Below are 19,619 nucleotides of genomic sequence, written 5' to 3'. Positions count from 1 at the left end.
GGGAATGGACATGGCAGGTGACCATTTTCACATGATACTACCCAACAAAGTGTTAGTTTCTTAGTCATGTCCAGCTCTTTGCAACCCCATGGACTGTAGCCTACCAAGCTCCTCTGTCCATGGCATTCTCCAGGCAAGAATACTGAAGTGGGTAACCATTCTCTTCTCCAGGGGATCTTCTCAACCCAGAGATCGAACCCAAGTCTCCTGCATTGCAGGGCAGGCAGTTTCTTTCCCATGAGAGCCACAAAGGAAGCCCAATCAAAAGGCATCCACAATAACCACGGAACAACCAACAAGACAAGCTGATTCAGCCAGTTGACATTGGTGAGCTTGCAACACTAGACACTCTAGAGCTGGCCTGGTGGGTACATGAACGTAGTGGCCACAGTGACAGTGACGGAGGCTACATGTGGGCCAAGCAGTGTGAACTCCCACTTACCAGAGCCAGTCTAACTACTGATTCCTCTGAATGTAGACCTGCCAGCAACAGAAACCAGTGCTGAGCCCTTGAATTGGCACTGTTTCCCAGAGACCAGCAGGTCACCTACTGATGAGTTGATGACATTGGGCCCCTATTACTCTGGAAGGGCCAGCTGTTTCTCCTCATAATATAGAGTCCTATTTCAAGTATGGACTTGCTTTTCCTGCCCAAGAGCCTCAGCCAGGACCACTGTCCAGAAGCTAAGAAGTACCTGATCTATAGTCATGGAAAACTACACAACATAGCATCTGAATAGGGAACACACTTCACAGCAAAGGAGGTCATGTGATCCACAAGACACATTTCACACTGCTCCCCCAGAGGCAGCCATGTGACACAGCTGTGCATTGGCTTTTTAAAGGTGAAGCCGAAGCACCAACTCAGAGGCCGTAATCTGCAAAAATGGGATGCTGTCCTCCAGAATGCAGAATAAATCCAAGTGAGAGATCTCTATATGGTGCTATAAGATGACAACCACACAGGCCTGGAACTAAGGAGCAGAAGCAGGAATGGCCCCACTTGCCATCATTCTAAATGGTCCTCTGGGCAATTTGTGCTTTCTGTTCTTACAGCTCTGGGCTCTGCAAAGGAGACACATTCTTGGCAGAGGATAGAGCAAGAGTTCCACTGAGCTATAGATGCCTCCTGGATGTTTTGGACTCACTGTGTCCAGGACCAACAGTGAGAAGAGGAACTCCTCAACCATGTTGGCAAGAGTGATGAACTCACATCAGCAGGAAGAGCTAAGGCTGCTTTTCTACATGGGGGATGCGTGGGATCACTGTAGAGCCCAGGTGATCCACTCAGGCGCCTCTCAGTACTTCTTAGCAGATATGGTCAGTGCAAAAGGATCTCTGTAGTATTCTTCACCTTACAAGGGTATGATTACCAGAGTCTCAATCAACAGATCTTTTTACCACACCTTTCTCCTGTCCATCAGTCCCTTCAGATCAGGATTTGATCAGTATTATGGCCTGAGGCTTCTGACTTAATCCTGTTCTCTCTCTCCTTGTCTTTCACAGGCTTCCCACCCCCAATACATGTCTTGGCCTTCTCATACTATCTCGGCATCTGCTGGAAAATTCAAAGTGACATAACGGGCTTAGGTTGTTGGTTAATCTTTTCACCATCTTAAAATGAGGAGGAAAACTGAGTAGGTATATAGAGCTAGACATCACTGTTAAGTCCTGACTTAACATTTCTATAGTTTTTAAAAGTAAAATGGGAGAAATAGAAAATGATTCATATATTAATGAGCTTGCTCAGAAGTCAAGGAAATCACAAGTCAAAACCAGTCACGAGTTTGCAAAGGAAATACCTTTCATAAAGCCTGCAAACAAGTTCAGCAAAAAGTTAAACCAAAAACATGTTCATTGTTCCCACCTGCTAAAACCTAGTGCTGGTACCTATTGCTTGAGGAGTTCTGTTCTATGATAGTGCAGTGTTAAGTATGACTCATGGGCTTTAAGTGATACGAACTAATCTTTGATATGATCTTTCATTAAAAGTGGTATTTTATACTACAATCAGATACACTTTTATCTTATTGATCTAATTTTTCTGTGGCTCTTAAGAGTGTCACCAAACAAAGTATAATTAGGACAAGGTCAATTTTATGTTTGGTGGTGCTGGTGGTTTGATCACTAAGTCATGTCCAACTCTTGCAACCCCATGGAGTGTAGCCCACTAGGCTCTTCTGTCCATGGGATTTCTCGGGCAAGAATACTGGAGTGGGTTGCCATTCCCTTTTCTAGGGGATCTTCCCGACCCAGGGGTTGAATCTGGGTCTCCTGAATTGCAGGTGGTCTCCTGCATTGCAGGCGGATTCTTTACCAACGGAGCCACCATCTTATTGATCTGATTTTTCTGTGGCTCTTAACAATGTCATCAAAGAAAGTAAAACTAGGACCAGGTCAATTTTATGTCTACTACACAGTAACTGGAAATTCGGAATGCACAATTAATGTTTATATTTGTGCACTTTTTAGCAAATATGTGGTATTGAAAGACATAATCCACTCTACTCAGAAGCAGTTCTTTTTTACTAAAGGAAAATGTGTTGGCAACTGCTCCGTTTCCATGGATTTATGATTCTAATAGGTCCTGAAAATAAAACCCAATCGTTGCCAAAGTCCCACTTATGTTTTACATCAATAACATGCCCTTTATCCCTGCTTATGCATTGGGAGACACAAAAAGAACATCGTTAGTTAAAAATCCATTAGTTAAAACTTTAAAGAACTGATTTGGAGGGAGGGGAGATGTATGGGAGCTGACACCTAACACTTTATTTTTATGAAAAAGAGGAAAATTGCACAAAATAGTGACAAATTAAAAAAAAAAAAAAAAGAACTTTTTCCAGAATACATTTGAAAGCATATAGTTCAAATTTAAACCATTTTCAATATATAATGATGTTAATTCATTGCAGGAGACCTCAAGCAATAAGAGAGATACAGTTATATCTAAGAAATTCTACTTAGAGAAACAAGTGCACTTTATATTTAATTCTCTAATTCTGGTGACCACAAAAAGAGGAACCAGAAGGTTACAGGGTTTAATCCTCATTTAACTGGAAAATCAAATCAAATCACCAACTTGAACTCCATTCCCTAAATAAGCAACTCAATTTTAGCCACACCTTAGTGTGATCTGGGGGAACTTTCCAAATTCTCAGTGGCCAGGTCCCACTTCAGACTAATTAAATCAGAATTACTGTTGTTGGGTTGTTTTTTTTTTTAATCCACAGGTGATTCTGATGTGTGGCCAAGATTGAGATCCCCTACCTTGGATACCACAATAATTTTAAGTTTTAGCTTAACTAGAGTTATTTTAAGTTTTAAACCAGATTAAATAACAAATCTCTGTTGCTGGATGAAAGCATATTTGCCAAGTTACCTGTAATTTTACTACAGTACTGGAAAAAGAATGGAATCCAAATGCTTGGTTAACAGTATGTCTGATGGTCTTCCAGTCCAGGGGGCAGCCGTGTGACTGAGTTCTAGGCATTTAAATAGACGGGAAACACTGCCAGGTCTTCTCCCTCTGGTATGAAAGGATAGAGCCCTATTGGGAGGAAAAAAGTGGGTTTCATCTTTTCTCCATTCATCTTTTCTCCATTCTCCCAGCCCTGAACTCTGATATAGATCTGGAAACTGAGAGTTACATGTTGCAGTCAGGAAACAATAGAGAAACAAGTCAGTCAGAAAAAGACAAATACGGTGTGATCTCACTCACATGTGGAATCTCAAAAACCTGAACTCATAAAAACAGAATAGATTGATGGTTGTCAGAGGCTGGAAGGGAAGGGAGGGCATGGAGCATAGGGGAAATGGACAGGTATTAGATATTTGAAGAATTAACTTGGTTAACTGTAAAATTATAGAAATTTTTTGTTGTTGTTGTCCTGTGAAACCACAAGATACTTCCAACTGACTCCAAACAAATCAAACACTCAAGTCAATCTTACTGTGAAATTTTTGACAGCACACAGATTGGATAAATAACATCATTAATAATAATCTAGGACTTAGGTATGTGACTTTTTTTTTTCTTCTTGGTGAGAAGGCAGATGAACAGAGTTTGATGTATTGGGTTAGCCAGAAAGTTTCTCTGGGGTTTTTCAGTAAGATCAGATAGAAAACCTCAAACGAACTTTCTGGCCAACCCAATACGTTTGACAGCTACATGGATGTGTCTGAGAGGATGTGGGTGATGCAAACTGTGGTGTTGAAAATATAAATATATCTCTTTCAGGTAGGGTGTGTACATGAAGATTTTATCATTATTATTGGCTAGTACATACCATTCTGTTTGCCTAATAGGTGCTGCAATGGACCTTCTGCCGTTCTTGTTTTGTATTCTCTCCTCTTGAGCTTTCATTGGAGGATCTGTGAATTAGAGATAGTAGTCCATAGTCAGTCATTTTGAGTTTGGAGTCAGACTGACTGGATCAAAACTACTGAATGTTTCCCCTTTCTACATAACTTGAGGGGAAAGACCTGCTTAACTGTTCTTATGAGACTTAAAAGAGCTTATCGAAACGTAATTCTTAAGGCTCACAGAACGTACTTAGCAACTGTCTATGTGCTGAATAGTGCCATAGGTGTTTGGGAAGTAATGATGGTCCCTGTCCTCAAGAAGCCAAGTCTAGTGAAATACCAGTCTCAAGCCTGATGCCTTAAGAGGTGGGAAATGTGATTTGGAAGACAGTAAAATCTGATGCTTGACACCCCTGGGATCAAGTCCTATTCCTCAACTTTCCCAGTGGCCCTCCAAATGATGTATCAGTATACCATCCCGCAGAACCTATGAAAGAGACTGCTTTTGGGAACAGGATCTTTGCAGATATGATTAAGTAAGGACCTCTGAATGAGAGCATCCTTGATTATCCTGATGGGCCCTAAATCCAAAGCCATGTGTCTTTATAATATATGGAAGACAGGAAGACATAGAAGAGAAAGACATGTGAAGACAGAGGCAGAGACTGCAGTCATGCAGTCCAAGCCAAGGAATGCCTGGAACCGCTAGAAGCTGGAAGGGGCAAAGAATGCTACCCTAGAACCTCCAGAGGGTGCACAACCTCGCTACTAGCATGAGTTCCAAAACTGTTAGGGAATAAATTGCTTTGTTTGACCAGAGCAAGTTTGTGGTGTGTTTCTTCATCTGTAAGATGGGGATAACATCCTAAGTAGTCTGATTTCCTAAAGCCTTAAGTGGGCTAACTACCGTCTGGAGGAACTCGCAGAGGTTTAAAATGGCAAGCATTTATTGAGCGGTTGTTCAAATCATTTATTGTGCTAGGCGCTTTCCATGTATGACTTCAGTTCAGTCGCTCAGTCGTGTCCGACTCTTTGCGACCCCATGAATTGCAGCACGCCAGGCCTCCCTGTCCATCATCAACTCCCGGAGTTCACTCAGACTCACGTCCATCTAGTCAGTGATGCCATCTATAGTTTATTGATCAGGTAACCAAGGCTCAGAGAAATTGAGTGATTTTCCCAAAACCATCCAGCTAAGAAATTGAAAGAAACGAGATCGCAATCCTAGCCAACTACCGAGATGTCCCTGTAATGCTCCCTGCTACCCTGATGGTGGGGAAGAGTGAAGGCAAAAGGAGAAGGGGACGACAGAGGATGAGATGCTTAGAGAGCATCACCGACTCAACTGAACAAACTCCAGGAGATCGCGGAGGACAGAGGAGCCTGGCGTGCTGCAGTTCATTGGTATCACAAAGAGTCAGACACGACTTAGCGACTGAAGAACAAGGAGAAGCCCGGCCAACCAAACTTCCACTTCCACAATCGGTCAGCCTCCTCTAGAAACCGCCAGCTCTGCAACCGGCACGGGAAAGGGTTAATTACGTCACTTTGAGTAGCCACCATCACGTCATTGACCCACGGATACTTTCTAGGGCCAAAACTCCCGTGGCGCCGCACTCGCGCCTCTAGATGACGTATGACTAGACGCGGACCAGTAGAAATGCCGAATTTTCGTTTTTCCGGCTACTGCCAGCCCCTTAACTCTAGCTCGGCTGAGGAAGAAGAGGAAAGGCTAGGGGGCGGAGCAAGGCGGGGAAGCGGAAGCCGCAGCGGCGGAGCCGGGACCCGCGCCTGCCAGGGCCACACGTGTGCGGTGAGTGAGGGGGACTCGGCGGTGCTTCTGGAGGGCCTAGCTCCCTGCCCGGTGCTGGAGTCGGAGGGTTTCTGAGGTAGAGGTTTCACCCTGTCACCAGCCGGGCGGCTTTCTGTGGCCGTCTCTGTTGTGGGAGTTTGGGGATTGAAGGGAGCCTGGGGAGAAGGGCGGGTGTACAGCTCCTCTCCCTGCCACGCTGCCTAGAGAGTGCTGGGTTAGCTTTTATTACCTTCAGCCTCTAAAGTCCGGGTCCGGGCTAGTTCGCTTTCAGCCTTTCTGTTGTATGTTTGACACTCACTCACTCTGCGCCCGGTCAGGACCAGATGCCCAGTTTGCAATCTGAATGTACAGTTGAAAGTTGTTAGCGCTAGGAAGAAATGAACTAGGTGCCGAGATAGAGGATAGGGGAGTCTAAAGAACTGATCTTTAAGCCAAGACGCAGAGCGTGGCTAGAGGCACCCCTGAAATCTGGAGACCCAGGGAAAACTACGTTCAGCCAGAGGCAGTGAGTTCAGCACTGCAATGTGGGAGACCTGGGTTCAATCACTGGGTTGGAAAGATCGCCTGGAGGAGGGCATGGCAACCCACTCCAGTATTCGTGGCTGGAGAATCCCCATGGACAGAGGAGCCTGGCGGGCTACAGTCTGTCGGGTCCCAAAGAGTCGGACACAGCACAAAGACTGAGTTTGAAATTTTTCCTGTAAGCAGTGGGAAACTTCTGAAGGTGTTGGAGCAGGTAAATAACATGGAATAGATGTAATAATGGAAGATTAATCAGGCAGCAGGGAGTGGAATCATAGCAAATTGACTCTAACTGCAATCTGAACAAGAGATAAAGTGTCTGAATAGAGTAATGGAAGGGAAAAAGAGATGATTCCAAGACACTGGAATGTGATGGTTGGATGTTATGGCACAGGGTCTACAAGCAAATGCATTTTGTTACATGAAGGAAGCAAGACCCCAAAGGCTGTATACTGTCTGATTCCATTTGCATGACATTTTTGAAAAGTCACAAAGCTGGAGGGTAGAAAGAAAGATCAGGTGTTGCCAAGAGAGCCAGAAGAGGATGATTGCAAAGGGGCTCCACAGGGAACCTCTGGGAGTTGTGGATAGTTCTGTAAGGTGCTGTGGTGGAGGCTACATGACTGTGGGTTTGTCAAAATCAGCACTGTGCATCAAGAAGAATGATCGACCCTAGGCGAATGAAAAGAAAGTCAACTGACATGCCTGGAAATGGAATGCAGACCTAAATAAAATGAATCTAACTAGTACAGATGTATATCCAGTGGTTAAGACTCCAAGCTTCCAATGCAGGGGACGCTGAGTTCGAAGTACTGAGATCCCACATGCTATGCTTCGCCTGCTTCCGCCCCCCACCCCCACCCCGGCCAACCCCACCCCACGCCTCCAATGACCTCAATGAAGGAGTGAAGGGAAAAGATGTAACCTAACTAACTTTGAAAAGCAGTGTTTTGAATGGATACTGTCAGGAAATGACACACTGTAAATAAATACTGTAGTTGATAAATTTGTTTTTACCAACCATAACCCTGTGGTACATGTTTAGTGTTCAAGACATTAGTGTGAACTTGATACAGAAATACAGGTTTCTTTGTACACAAAAGACTAATGTACATACATATATTACCTAGCCTTGTCTAGTCAAAAGACCAAGAAGCAGTGGCACCACAGTGACAGGCATACCTAGCACTCAGATCTCAATAAGAGGAATCAGGGTTCCTTGAAGAATGACTGACTTTAGGACTTGTGCAGAGATAAGAAAAGGTAAACTTGAAAGAAGTGCCAGAAATTAAAGACATGCTAAGAAGAAAAAAGGATGGACCATGGTAAAAGGACACAGAAACTTAGAAATGTCAAAACTGGAATAATTTTAGCAACAAAATAAAGATACTATGAGTCCATAACCCAAGTAATAAAATGTCTGTGAGGCTATACTGATGTAAATAAATGATTGAATAAATGGAGAGAAGGAATAAAGTTTACATACAGAAGAATTCAAAATAATAAAGGTAAAAGTAAGTAGGAAAATAGTCACCATTAAAACACCACAGTAATTGCTGCAGGCAAGATCCAGTGGAGAGAGTTAAAAAAAAATCAGTGGAAGATACACGGTATTTGCATGCTCTTCAAATGTATCATCCAAAATATTTATTAATTGCTGTGGAGATTTTATTGTATTATTGATTCAAATTTGTTAATACTCCGCACTCTAAGAAGTGGAGCTTAATTCCCCTCCTCTTCAGCTTGGGCTGAATTTAGTAACTTGCTTTGAATAAACAGAGTATAGAAATGGAAACACTAACGTTACAGTGGAGACACCTGGCAAACCCTACCCTTAACCAAGCGATCAAGGTTACTAACACTAGTCCTGTCGATATCATGCTTCCCCTAATGTGATGGGTTGAAAGGGCGCTTCTTTATGGTATTCTTCCCTCAAATTCGTAATATCAGTAGATTCACGGGAAGATGTCGGACTCACCCCCAATATGGGATATTCATTCTGCACAGTGCCAGTCTCGGTCATGAGAAACAAGTGAAAACTAATAGACTGTCACAGATTAGTGGAAATTAAAAGAAGACTGAATTAAATGCAAGGCATGGGCTTCCCAGGTGACTCAGTGGTAAACAATCTATCTGCCAAGCAGAAAAGTAAAGTTCAGTCCCTGGGTCAGGAGGATCCCCTGGAGAAGGAAATGCAACCCACTCCAGTATTCGTGCCTGGAAAAATCCCATGGACAGAGGAACCTAGTGGGCCCTAGTCCATGGGGTCAAAAAAGAGACCAGTTAGCGATTGAACAACAACAACAAATTCTGGAATATTAATAGAAAAAGTATATTAGTGGAAAAACTATCAAAATCCAAATTTAGCATTATATTAAGGTTGTTTCTTAGTTTTGGTTAATGCATCATGGTAAGTTGTTCACATTAGGGGAAATAGGGATATACTGTAACTTTCTGTGTATCTTTCCCAACTCTTCTCTAAAACTAAACATATGGAAATAGAAAGTTCCTGCATAGAGGAGCTGAGGGATGCAGAAGTGGTTATGAAGGCTTCAGCCAAGTGGCTGGGACCGTGCAGTTACAAATGACCGAAGGAAACTAAGTCAGAGGCCATTCATTTTCCAGAGTATTCTTTGGGACCCTACTGGTCCCTTGTGATGTTCCAGGAAAAAGTGGTTCAACCTGGTTGGAAAATCATGCTTACTTTGGCTTGTGCTTGGTGATTAATGGCTTAAATTAGCAAATTAAAAGACTCTAAGAATCTGATTTTTCTTAAAGAAGCCTCGTTAATTATTTTCATTTAAGTGTTTCCCAAATGCCTTTCACTCCAGAACACTTTTTTCGTGTACCTATTAATATTTTGAGAAATGTGTTGTTCTTCAATGGACAATTCTTGTCTAGAAATATCTGGAATTGTCAGATATTTCTAACATCTGCCCTAGATGGTCAGCTTTAGATATTTTGAAATGAGTTGAACATGCAACTTTGGAAGGTACAGAAATAGACAAATAACACACAGTAACTTTTGTTCTTGATACATTCTGCTTTCAGGAGCATTGGGCAGTGGAAGGGTTAGCTGGTATTTGCCCTGTGCACAGTGGGGTCTCAATCCAGAAATGACCGGCTAGCCAGATTCCTTTCAAATGAAATATTCCGTATGTCAACAGTCTTATCTTGGAGGTCTTTGAAAATTATCTGTTGCCTCTCAAAGAATAACAAACATTTGAAGTTGTTTTTTGTTTTAGCTACATTGGGTTACATAGGAAACTTTTAGATAATCTTTTGTATTATTTCATTAAATTTGAATGTGATTAAGTGTAATGTATTGTTTGTTCCTGGCTGGGGAAATGGTAATATTTTCAGTTTCTTGTCACAAAAATCCTCCCACTGTTGTAAGAAATGCAAACACTAACAGTTGTAGCCTGCTTAGTGAAAATAATGATTTATTTGTAACCTTTACTGTCACTATAATGTTGCCTCCAAAACATCACTCACTAGTCAAGGTGTGTGTGTGTGTTCTTAGTTTCTGTATTGGTGTCTAATTTTACTTTCTCAATCTTAGAAATAGTGATTGTGTAGTTCCTGGACTCCTCATGGGCACAGATAATTTCTCCTGCATCTGTGGTCAAGGAGTAAATGGAGCCGTGATGACTAAGGACCTTCATTGGATGAGAGCAATTTAGTGATCATTTCTGGATTTTGTTTTTGTTTTCCAGAGTTGCTATAATGGAAGTCAAAGGGAAAAAAAAATTAACAGGTAAAGGTACAAAGACGTCACAAGAAAAAAGCAAATTTCATAAAAACAATGGTAAGATACTCAAAACATGCTTCCCTTGTGGTGGTTTTGTCTCTTGGAGGGAGGGTTTGGTGGGATGAGAAGTGATGTAGCAGATTCCAATCTTCATAGGTTAGAGTTAGGATTAAAATGGCGGACCAAGTGTCACTGTGTATGAGTGATTGATATGTTTACTGGCAAGCCAGATCTTCAGGATTTCTCATTGTGATGTCTTTACTGTTCCATCAGGTGTCAGTATTACAAAATAGAAAAGTCAGTGACGAATTTCCTAAGCAGTCTTTATGTTTTTTTTTTCTTTCAGCTAGAAATTTTGAGGTATAAACATTTTGAATTTGTCTATATGATGTACTTTCTAAGTTCTAAATGTTCATTTTATTCTTAGACTCCTATTATGTCGTTAACCCCCAAAATACACACACACACAAAGACATAAATAATATCTCATCTTGTGATGTGTGCTTAAAACAGAAATACCCCTGACAGTGGTGGGTTATCTCTAGAATTATGAGCAGTTTTTACTATGTATTTCTATACTTTGTAGGTTTTCTATGATGAACCTATGTTATAATTTTATAATCAAAGGAAGTTTTTAAATTTTGTTGTAATTTTTTAAGTCCTCCTGTGCTCCATTTTGAGAGAAGGACAAAGTATGTTTCACTGAAAAATGTGTAATTTTCTGTAACAAATACAGCCCAGTGGATAAAAGATCCAGGCCCAGGATCATTGAACTAATAACTATTTATTATTGTCACTAGATTCAGGTTCTTCAAAGACATTCCCCAAAAAAGTTGTTAAGGAAGGTGGACCTAAAATCACATCTAAGAAATTTGAGAAAACTGCCACAAAACCTGGGAAAAAAGGTGTGAAGCAGTTCAAGAATAAGCAGCAAGGGGATAGAATACCAAAGAACAAATTCCAGCAGGCAAATAAATTCAACCAGAAGAGGAAATTCCAGCCAGACAGTAAAAGTGATGGTAAGCACTGATTTCTTCAGTGTGGTTTTTGCAGAAGCTTGCCCTGCCTGTTGTGAAGACCTGACTCATTTGAAAAGATCCTGATGCTGGGAAAGATTGAGGGCAGGAGGAGAAGGGGACGATAGAGGATGAGATGGTTGGATGGCATCACCGACTAATGGACATGAGTATGGGTAGGCTCTGGGAGTTGGTGACAGACAGGGAGGCCTGGCGTCCTGCAGTTCATGGGGTCGCAAAGAGTCAGACACGACTGAGCGACTGAACTGAACTGACCTGAACTGCCCTGCCTGAACCATTGTGCACAGGGACTCTTGAAGTCTGTTAGAGACCTCCTGTTCTTGTTCCATGACAGGCAGTATCTCGGGTGGAGATGGGAAGGTGGTAGATGGGATTAAATAAACAACAGAAAGCATCTTCTCCATTTTCCAGGGTTGCTACTGGTGTCTTTATTTTTACTTTCGAGAGTTGCTATTATTGTCTTCTTTATTTTTACAAAATTGTCCTCTAGTGCTTAGAATTCCTAGGCCCTTGCTAAATTCCCCTGGCTGTGGAGTTAGGCTAAGTTGTAATGGGCTTTATACATTGGACTCTCAATGAAGCATTCCTTTCTGTAGGCTTACATTAATGAACTCATTCATTTAGCAAACAAATACTTGAGTTTTCTGCACACTGTCATCAAGAGACAGTGAAAAGAAATTAATAACCAGTGAGGGTACAAGCCCCAGGTAATCAGCATGGAAGCCAGCCTTAAATAACCAGTGTCCTGGTGAATGAGATACATGTAGATACTGCTCTCACAGAGCTCAGGCCATTCTAAGAGCATTAGCTTATCATACGGCTCAGACCTGGTAAACCATTCCAGAGAAGATATATAATATGTCATAGATTTGACTTGAACTGGTGCAGGCTAGGTTGCTAACTGATTAGAAGTGCTGGCCTGGCTATTCTTTGTCTGTTGAAACAAACTACTACTCTCTTCATCATGATGATGTTCAAGGGGTGGTCTCTAACTCAGAGCGTTGCTATCTGTTGTACAACTTGCCCTTGCTGTGCGTCTTGCTGACCTGCAGGTGCCTTCTGTGCAGCGTCAGGAGACTTTCTCTGCTGTCTCTCATTCCCTTTTTCTCCAGCATGCTGGAGCCTGACACTGCCCTTTTGCTGCCAACTGAGACCATTGCTAAGGGGCCTTCTTAGTCTAGTCCCTGAGCCCTGGTCCTTGCTCTCAGCTCTGCCTAGGGTTGCTTGCTGGAGGGACAGCAGCCTTAAGACAGAGACGTAGGGAGAGAGGAAAGGAGGGAAATTTTCATTATTTTTCATGAGGCCTGAAGGATTTTTTCATGGTCTAGCCCTTTTCTCTTTTCCCCTTTTCTTCCAGGCCTATCTACTCTTACCTTGCTTCTCTCTCATAGATCCTAATTCTTCCTTTCCACACTGGTATTCTTTTTTTTAAATTTTCTTATTTTTGGCTGTGCTGGGTCTTTGCTGTGATGCGCAGGCTTCTCTTGTTGCAGCCCACGTTCTAGAGAGCATGAGCTATCCAGTTACAGCTCACAGGCTTAGTTGCCCAACAGCACGTGGGATTCCCTGACCAGGGATCGAACCCGCGTTCCCTTCATCAGAAGGAGGATTCTTAACCACTGGACCACCAGGGATGTCCCTACACTGGCTTTCTTGATACCTGCATTTTAAGTGCACACACATTCTCATTAAAGAGTGGCCCTCGTTCCTTTTGCTATAAGAGATAAGTTCCCCGCATCTCAAAGTGGAACTCTGATTTTCTCATTTTAATACCAGCAACTGAGGGGGACTGGATACTAGTCATTCCCAAAACTGGTTATATCTCCTGCAGCCCAACATGGCTTATGTTGAGGGTGCCCAGATATTTTCACAATTAAATGAACTGTGGATCGGTTACTATCCTCTGCTGTGTAGTACACGATGTCCCAATATTAATAGTGAATATGCTTCTGTTGCCTGTAATCTTCTGTTATTAGATTGGGAATAAGTAAGTGAGCAGTAAGGGGAGTAAAATACATTGTAGTATATGATATGCCATTAAAAATTACATTCTTGAGGAATATTTAGTTTCATGGAGGAATACTTAGAGTATAATGATGTTTAAGTAAAGACATCAAGGAAATTAATATAAAATATGTGTGGGGGGAAAGACAAGAAGGAAATGAAATTTTAGTCTCTAGGTTTTAAGATTATAGGAGAATTTTGTTTTTTGAATATATTTTCTAATCAGAGAAGGGGCAATGTCTAGAAATAACTAATTCTCCAGAGGGTTTTTTGCAGGGTACTCATGTAAATAATACCCATCTTATTAAGTTCTTTGTTTGGCCTCATTGGGATTTTTTTTTTAATTCAATTAATAAGTTGCTTAGATTATGAAGATAAAAAAATAAGCAGTAGAAAGATACTTTTATAGCATGACCCAAATTGTAGAGAACTTAGAAATTTTCACTGTGCATTGTCATGAGTAACAGACAGCAGAGAATAAAGTTTCAGAGCCATATCTGGGTTTACATCCTGTCTCTGCCACTTAGGAGTTACGTGACCTTGGATAGGGAGCTTATCTGCCCAGTATCTTTCTTTCCCTGACATGAGAGGGAATAATAACAGTACCCACCTCACAGAGCTGTTGTAAAAATTAATTGATACGTAACAGCACTCAGAATAGTGAATTTGTGACTATTGTTTTTCCTATGTTAACTTGGACTAATTTCTGTTTTCATTGAGAACTGACTATACCTAATGTCCAATGATCTTTATGTTCTAAAGTAAAATTTTATTTTTACAATGGAAAAAGATGCTTAAAAATTTGTAATTGATTTTATAATCCTTTTACTTTCCTTTTTTTTTCTTAATAGGTGTTCTGTTAAGAATCAATTTGTTGAGTGAATGAACAGTTGGTGTCAACCAAATTTAAAATGTGTAAACTGCTTGGAAAATGAAATAAAGTTTAAGTTGATAGGGAATGATTTTTCCCCTTCTAGTTCCCACAATGAGTATTGATCTTGATTACTGATTGCCATAGGTACCAAATTTGCTCTGTGTTTATGGCACTGAGAATGTTAAGTGTAATTGAAAATAATTTCTGTAATGACTAGAGTCAGCAGCCAAGAAACCCAAATGGGATGAATTCAAAAAAAAGAAGAAAGAACTGAAGCAGAGCAGGCAACTCAGTGATAAAACCAACTATGACATCGTCATTCGGGCAAAGCAGATTTGGGAGATCTTAAGAAGGTAATGCTAGCTAATGATGTCTTTATTGAGCTCTTGGAGATGATGGAGGAGTAACTTTGTAAATATTTACTTTGTAAATAGTGAGATGTCCTAAAATAAATCACATAGCACTTCGGTTATTTAGGGATTTTTCTTAACACTCCCGGAGAAGGCACTGGCGACCCACTCCAGTACTCTTGCCTGGAAAATCCCATGGACAGAGGAGCCTGGTAGGCTGCAGTCCATGGGGTCGCTAAGAGTCGGACACGACTGAACAACTTCACTTTCACTTTTCACTTGCATGCATTGGAGAAGGAAATGGCAACCTACTCCAGTGTTCTTGCCTGGAGAATCCCAGGGATGGGAGGCTGCCATCTATGGGGTCACACAGAGTCTGACACGACTGATGCGACTTAGCAGCAGCAGCAGCAGCATAACACTCCAGGAAAGGCATCACTGTCTGGGTGTGTGCCCTTTACAGAAATGCGTGGAATCATTAGGATGGTATCAAGATCTGCTTAGGAAACTGTATGAGAGTTAAAATGGATTTGATATCCTTCCTGAGAAATTTCTGAGAAAATGGAGGATAGTTCTTTTTGGCTAGGTTTTGAAATACTTGAGTATTTGGTATCTTGGACTTGTTTTATTATTTGCTTTGCTTTGAAGTTCTGGCTGTTAAGATTTAGATTGATACATGAAATTATACCTTATCAGATGAGTTTCTGCCTTTGAGAAAATTACTTTTCTCTAGCTGCTCTGGAATAGTAATTTTAATGTCAAAGATTTGCTTTCTTCGAAGGGAAGATCATACTGAACTGCATGAACGTACACTGGTACGGTTTTTAGTTTTGTGTGTTTAAAATAATGTCTTTACTTAGGCTATGTTTCCTGACTCTTTTATAGAAAAGATTGTGACAAAGAGAAAAGAGTGAAGTTGATGAGTGATTTGCAGAAGTTGATTCAAGGGAAGATTAAAACTGTAAGTGGGGTGTACTCATAGTTGCAATTTTAAGAACTAAATTGACTCACTCTCAGTAAAGGGTAGTTGATTATTTATTACAGATGAAATTGTTTCTGTTTTTATTATATTTGGCTTCAGTTTTCAAATACCTTTTATAATCTCTCTGAAAAATTTAATAGAGACCTCACTGCTGGGAAATTACAAAAAGACTATCAAGTATTTGGCTGTTCATTTTAAAATAATTTATTTAAATCAGTGTGTTCTTGGCTCGGCTGTTAAAGAATCTGCCTGCAATGCGGGAGACCTGGGTTTGATTCCCTGGATTGGGAAGATCCCCTGGAGAAGGGAAAGGCTACCCACTCTAGTATTCTGGCCTGGAGTATTCCCTAAACTATATAGTCCATGGCGTTGCCAAGAGTCAGACACAACTGAGTGACTTTGATTCACTCAATGTTCTCTTAAAGTTACCTCAGGGACTTTATTAGTTCAACAGTGCTTGTTAGAATCTCTTACTGTGAACTCTGTAAGTTCTAAATGCTGGCTATTTTGAATGTGCAAAGCAAACATATTACTTTCTTCCTTGCTTTTATAAGCATTGTACAAAGGATCTTTAAAATATAGTAGATTTGGGAGTTTTAAAGTGATTTTCATTATTGCTCTTTAATCCTGTTTTATAGTAAACTTCTATTGATTCTTGTATATTTGGATAAATACTTAGTGATATTTGGGCTTCCCTGATGGCTCAGATGGTAAAGAATCCACCTGCCAACACAGGAGATGTGGTTTCAGTCCCAGGAGAAGGGAACAGCTACCCACTCCAGTATTCTTGCCTGGAGAATTCCATGGATGGAGGAACCTGCTGGGCAACAGTCCATGGGGTTGCCAAGTTGGAGATGACTGAATGGCTAACACTTTTACACTTTTAGTGATATTCACTTATAAGGCAACAGACTCAGTATCTTTGGAGACCCAGAGGGCCTGCCTTTGTCATACCATGTACGTAGGTCTAAACAAATGCTGTATTGAAATTTGAAGGACTGTTTTCCAATAGCAAGTTTCCAGCTGCTGCATTCTTAAAGCCAGCAAGATCTTTTTAGGATAGAACTACTCATCTCTAACAGTAATGCTCAATTTATAAATCATGCACGCTTAAGATCCTTCTCATTTACCCTTAGGTTATTGTGACTACTGATGCCCATGGACTTGGGAGTTAATCTGTGCTTTTAGACAAGACAGCCCATTTATTCTTTACTGTGTGCCAGCAGCATTGGTAACCAGTGCATACTTTGTATCCTTTAGCTTAGTCTTCATCCCTATTAGACATTTGATAGATTCAAGGGATTAGAACTTGTAAACAGTGTGCCTGAAGAACTATGGGTGGAGGTCCGTAATATTGTACAGGAGGCAGCGAACAAAACCATCCCAAAGAAAAAGAAAAGCAAGATGGCAAAGTGGTTATCTGAGGAGGCCTTACAAATAGCTAAAGAAAGAAGAGAAGCAAGAAGCAAGGGAGAAGGGGAATAGCATATCCAACTGAACACAGATTTCCAAAAAACAGCACAGAGAGACAAGAAAGCCTTCATGAACTGTACGTGAAACTAGAAGAAAGCAACAGAAGGGGAAAGACTAGAGATCTCTTCAGGAAAACTGGAAATATCAAAGGAATATTTTGCCCAAAGATGGGCACAATAAACGACAGAAACGGTAGAGACCTAGTAGACATTGAAGAGATCAAGAAGAGATGGAAAGAATACACGGAAGAACGGTACAAAAAAGATCTAAGAGAACCAGATTGCTGTGATGATGTGGTCAGTCACCCAGAGCCAGACAGTCTGGAGAGCAAAGTCAAGTGGGCCTTAGGAAGTACTGCTGTTAATAAAGCTAGTGGATATGATAGAATGCCAGTAAAACTATTCAAAACCCTAAAGGATGATGCCATCAAAGTGTTACATTCAATATGTCAGCAAATCTGAAATACCCAGCAGTGGCCACAGGACTGGAAAAGGTCAATCTTCATCCCAATTCCCAAGAGGAGTAATACTCAAGAATGTGCTAACATCAGACAGTTGCACTCATCTCCCATGCTAGTAAGATCATGCTTAAAATCTTGCATGCTAGGCTTCAGCATTATGCGAACCAAGAATTTCCAGATGTCCAAGCAGGGTTTAGAGAAGGAAGAGGAATCAGAGAGAAAATTGTCCACATTTGCTGGGTCATAGAGATCGGGAATTCCAGAAAAACATCTACCTCTGTTTCATTGACTACTCTGAAGCCTTTGACTATGTGGATTATAATGAACTGGAAAGCTCTTAAAGAGATGGGAATACCAGACCATCCTACCTGTCTCCTGAGAAATGTGTATGCGGTATGGAACAAGAAGCAAGTATGGAACAACTAATTGGTTCATGATTATGAAAGGAGTATGACAGGGCTGTCTGCTGTCACATCATGAGATGTGATATACGCTGAGCACATCATGAGAAATGGTAGGCTGGATGAGTTACAGGCTGGAATCAAGATAGGCGGGAGAAACATCAACAACCTCAGATATGTGGATGATACCACTCTAATGGCAGAAAGCGAGGAGAAGCTAAAGAGCCTCTTGATGAAGGTGAAGGAGGAGAGTGAAACAACTGGCTTAAAACTAAATATTAAAAAAAACTAAGATCATGGCATCTGGCCCCATTACTGCATCCAAATGGGGGTGGGGGGCCCGGGGGGGCAGGGAGTGGAGAACAACAACAGCATCTGGGCTCAAAGAAATTCATTCCAGAGTCGTAAGGATAGCAAGTTTCTTAATTTCTCATAAACTTACTTTCATCTATAAATATCTAATAACACCAACTCACTTTTAACTCTACATCGGAAAAATAATTTAAACCACATACATTGGTTACATAGTAGGTAATCAATATATGCACAAAACAGCCTAATTTAAAAAAATAATAACTCTGTTTATTTATTTATTAATGGCTGCACTGGGTCTTCGTTGCTGCACCTGAGCTTTCTCTATTGGGACACAGAGGGGCTACGGTAGTGGTGGTGCAAAGGCTTCTCATTGCAGTGACTTCCTTGTTGCAGAGCATGGGCTCTGGGCACATGGGCTTCAGTAGTAGCAGCTCTCAGCTCTAGAACGCAGGCTCAGTAGTTGTCGCATGCGGGCCTAGTTGTCCCACAGTGTGTGGGATCTTCCCAGACCGGGGATTGAACCCGTGTCCCCTGCATTGGCAGGTGGATTCTTAACCACCGGACCACCAGGGAAATCTCAGACTGATTTTTTAAAATTATTTAAAAAATTTTATCAAAAATGTCTATACAGATCTCCCTTAAGCAAATTCTTCTACAACCTGTGACTTTGATGAAGATACACCTTTACCTTCAGATTTGTTAGAATTTAAAAATTTAAAGACAGACTTAGCAACAGGTAATAAGCACTATTAAAATAGACTAGTATATAAAAAGTAATAGTGCATGACTGATTATCTGTGGTTATTGCTTTAGAAAATTAATCAGGAAGTCCATCAATGAGGATCTAATCCATCCAGTAGTTGTGAGGGGGTTAAGGTTGGAGAATCAGATTTGAAATACTTTTCTAGGAATATAACTGGATGTATATTCAGGAATTATAATGAAAATGTGAGAAATGGAGTGATTAGCTCATAATGTAATTGCAGTGTGTATCAGGATATAATTATTTATGTAGCAAGACTTTGGTTGGCAAAGCCAAACATTCCTAGATCATTTATATTAAAAAAAAAAAAAAAATAGCATAATAGAATTTTTGCCCTGGAAAATTCCTCTTTTAGGTAAAGTAACTGTCAGAGAAATGAGAAATACAATATGTATAATCATTGTACAGATTTGGTTTGGTTTTAATTATAATGATAAAATCTTACAAAATAGTTAAATCCAGTCCTATCTCAATGCCATACAGTAGCCAGCAAAACCAAAGAGTGCCACTCTGAACAATTAAATAAAGAATTGTACTCCCAAGTAATGTAGATTTGATTAGCCATGAAG

The 19,619-nt window shown here is 40.8% G+C and overlaps 1 protein-coding gene and 1 long non-coding RNA gene across 3 annotated transcripts in view; one reads left to right on the top strand and one right to left on the bottom strand.

Annotated features, from left to right (window-relative positions):
- Positions 1–5,887, bottom strand: part of LOC105003495 — a 13,336-nt gene extending 7,449 nt beyond the window's left edge. Inside the window, exons 1-3 of one of the 2 annotated variants that reach the window (XR_827119.1) lie at positions 5,652–5,689; positions 4,290–4,374; positions 3,383–3,550 (exon numbers count right to left, since the gene is read on the bottom strand). This is a non-coding gene — a long non-coding RNA (uncharacterized LOC105003495). Of the gene's footprint in view, positions 1–2,299; positions 3,551–4,289; positions 4,375–5,651 lie in introns of those variants that run through there. The other variant, XR_827118.1, reaches the window with a different exon arrangement.
- Positions 5,888–6,011: 124 nt separating this feature from the next.
- Positions 6,012–19,619, top strand: part of KIAA0020 (KIAA0020 ortholog) — a 41,579-nt gene continuing 27,971 nt past the window's right edge. Inside the window, exons 1-5 of the mRNA XM_010860694.1 lie at positions 6,012–6,118; positions 10,357–10,448; positions 11,192–11,410; positions 14,524–14,659; positions 15,542–15,617. Of these exons, the coding sequence (XP_010858996.1) occupies positions 10,367–10,448; positions 11,192–11,410; positions 14,524–14,659; positions 15,542–15,617 (513 nt within the window). The 5' untranslated portion in view covers positions 6,012–6,118; positions 10,357–10,366. The remainder of the gene's footprint in view (positions 6,119–10,356; positions 10,449–11,191; positions 11,411–14,523; positions 14,660–15,541; positions 15,618–19,619) is intronic.

The sequence above is a fragment of the Bison bison genome, unplaced genomic scaffold (genome assembly GCF_000754665.1).
Source record: "Bison bison bison isolate TAMUID 2011002044 unplaced genomic scaffold, Bison_UMD1.0 scf7180017864469, whole genome shotgun sequence".
Classification (NCBI taxonomy): domain Eukaryota; kingdom Metazoa; phylum Chordata; class Mammalia; order Artiodactyla; family Bovidae; genus Bison; species Bison bison.
The sequence above is the reverse complement of the archived record's forward strand: the minus strand, read 5'-3'. Positions and strand labels throughout refer to the sequence as shown.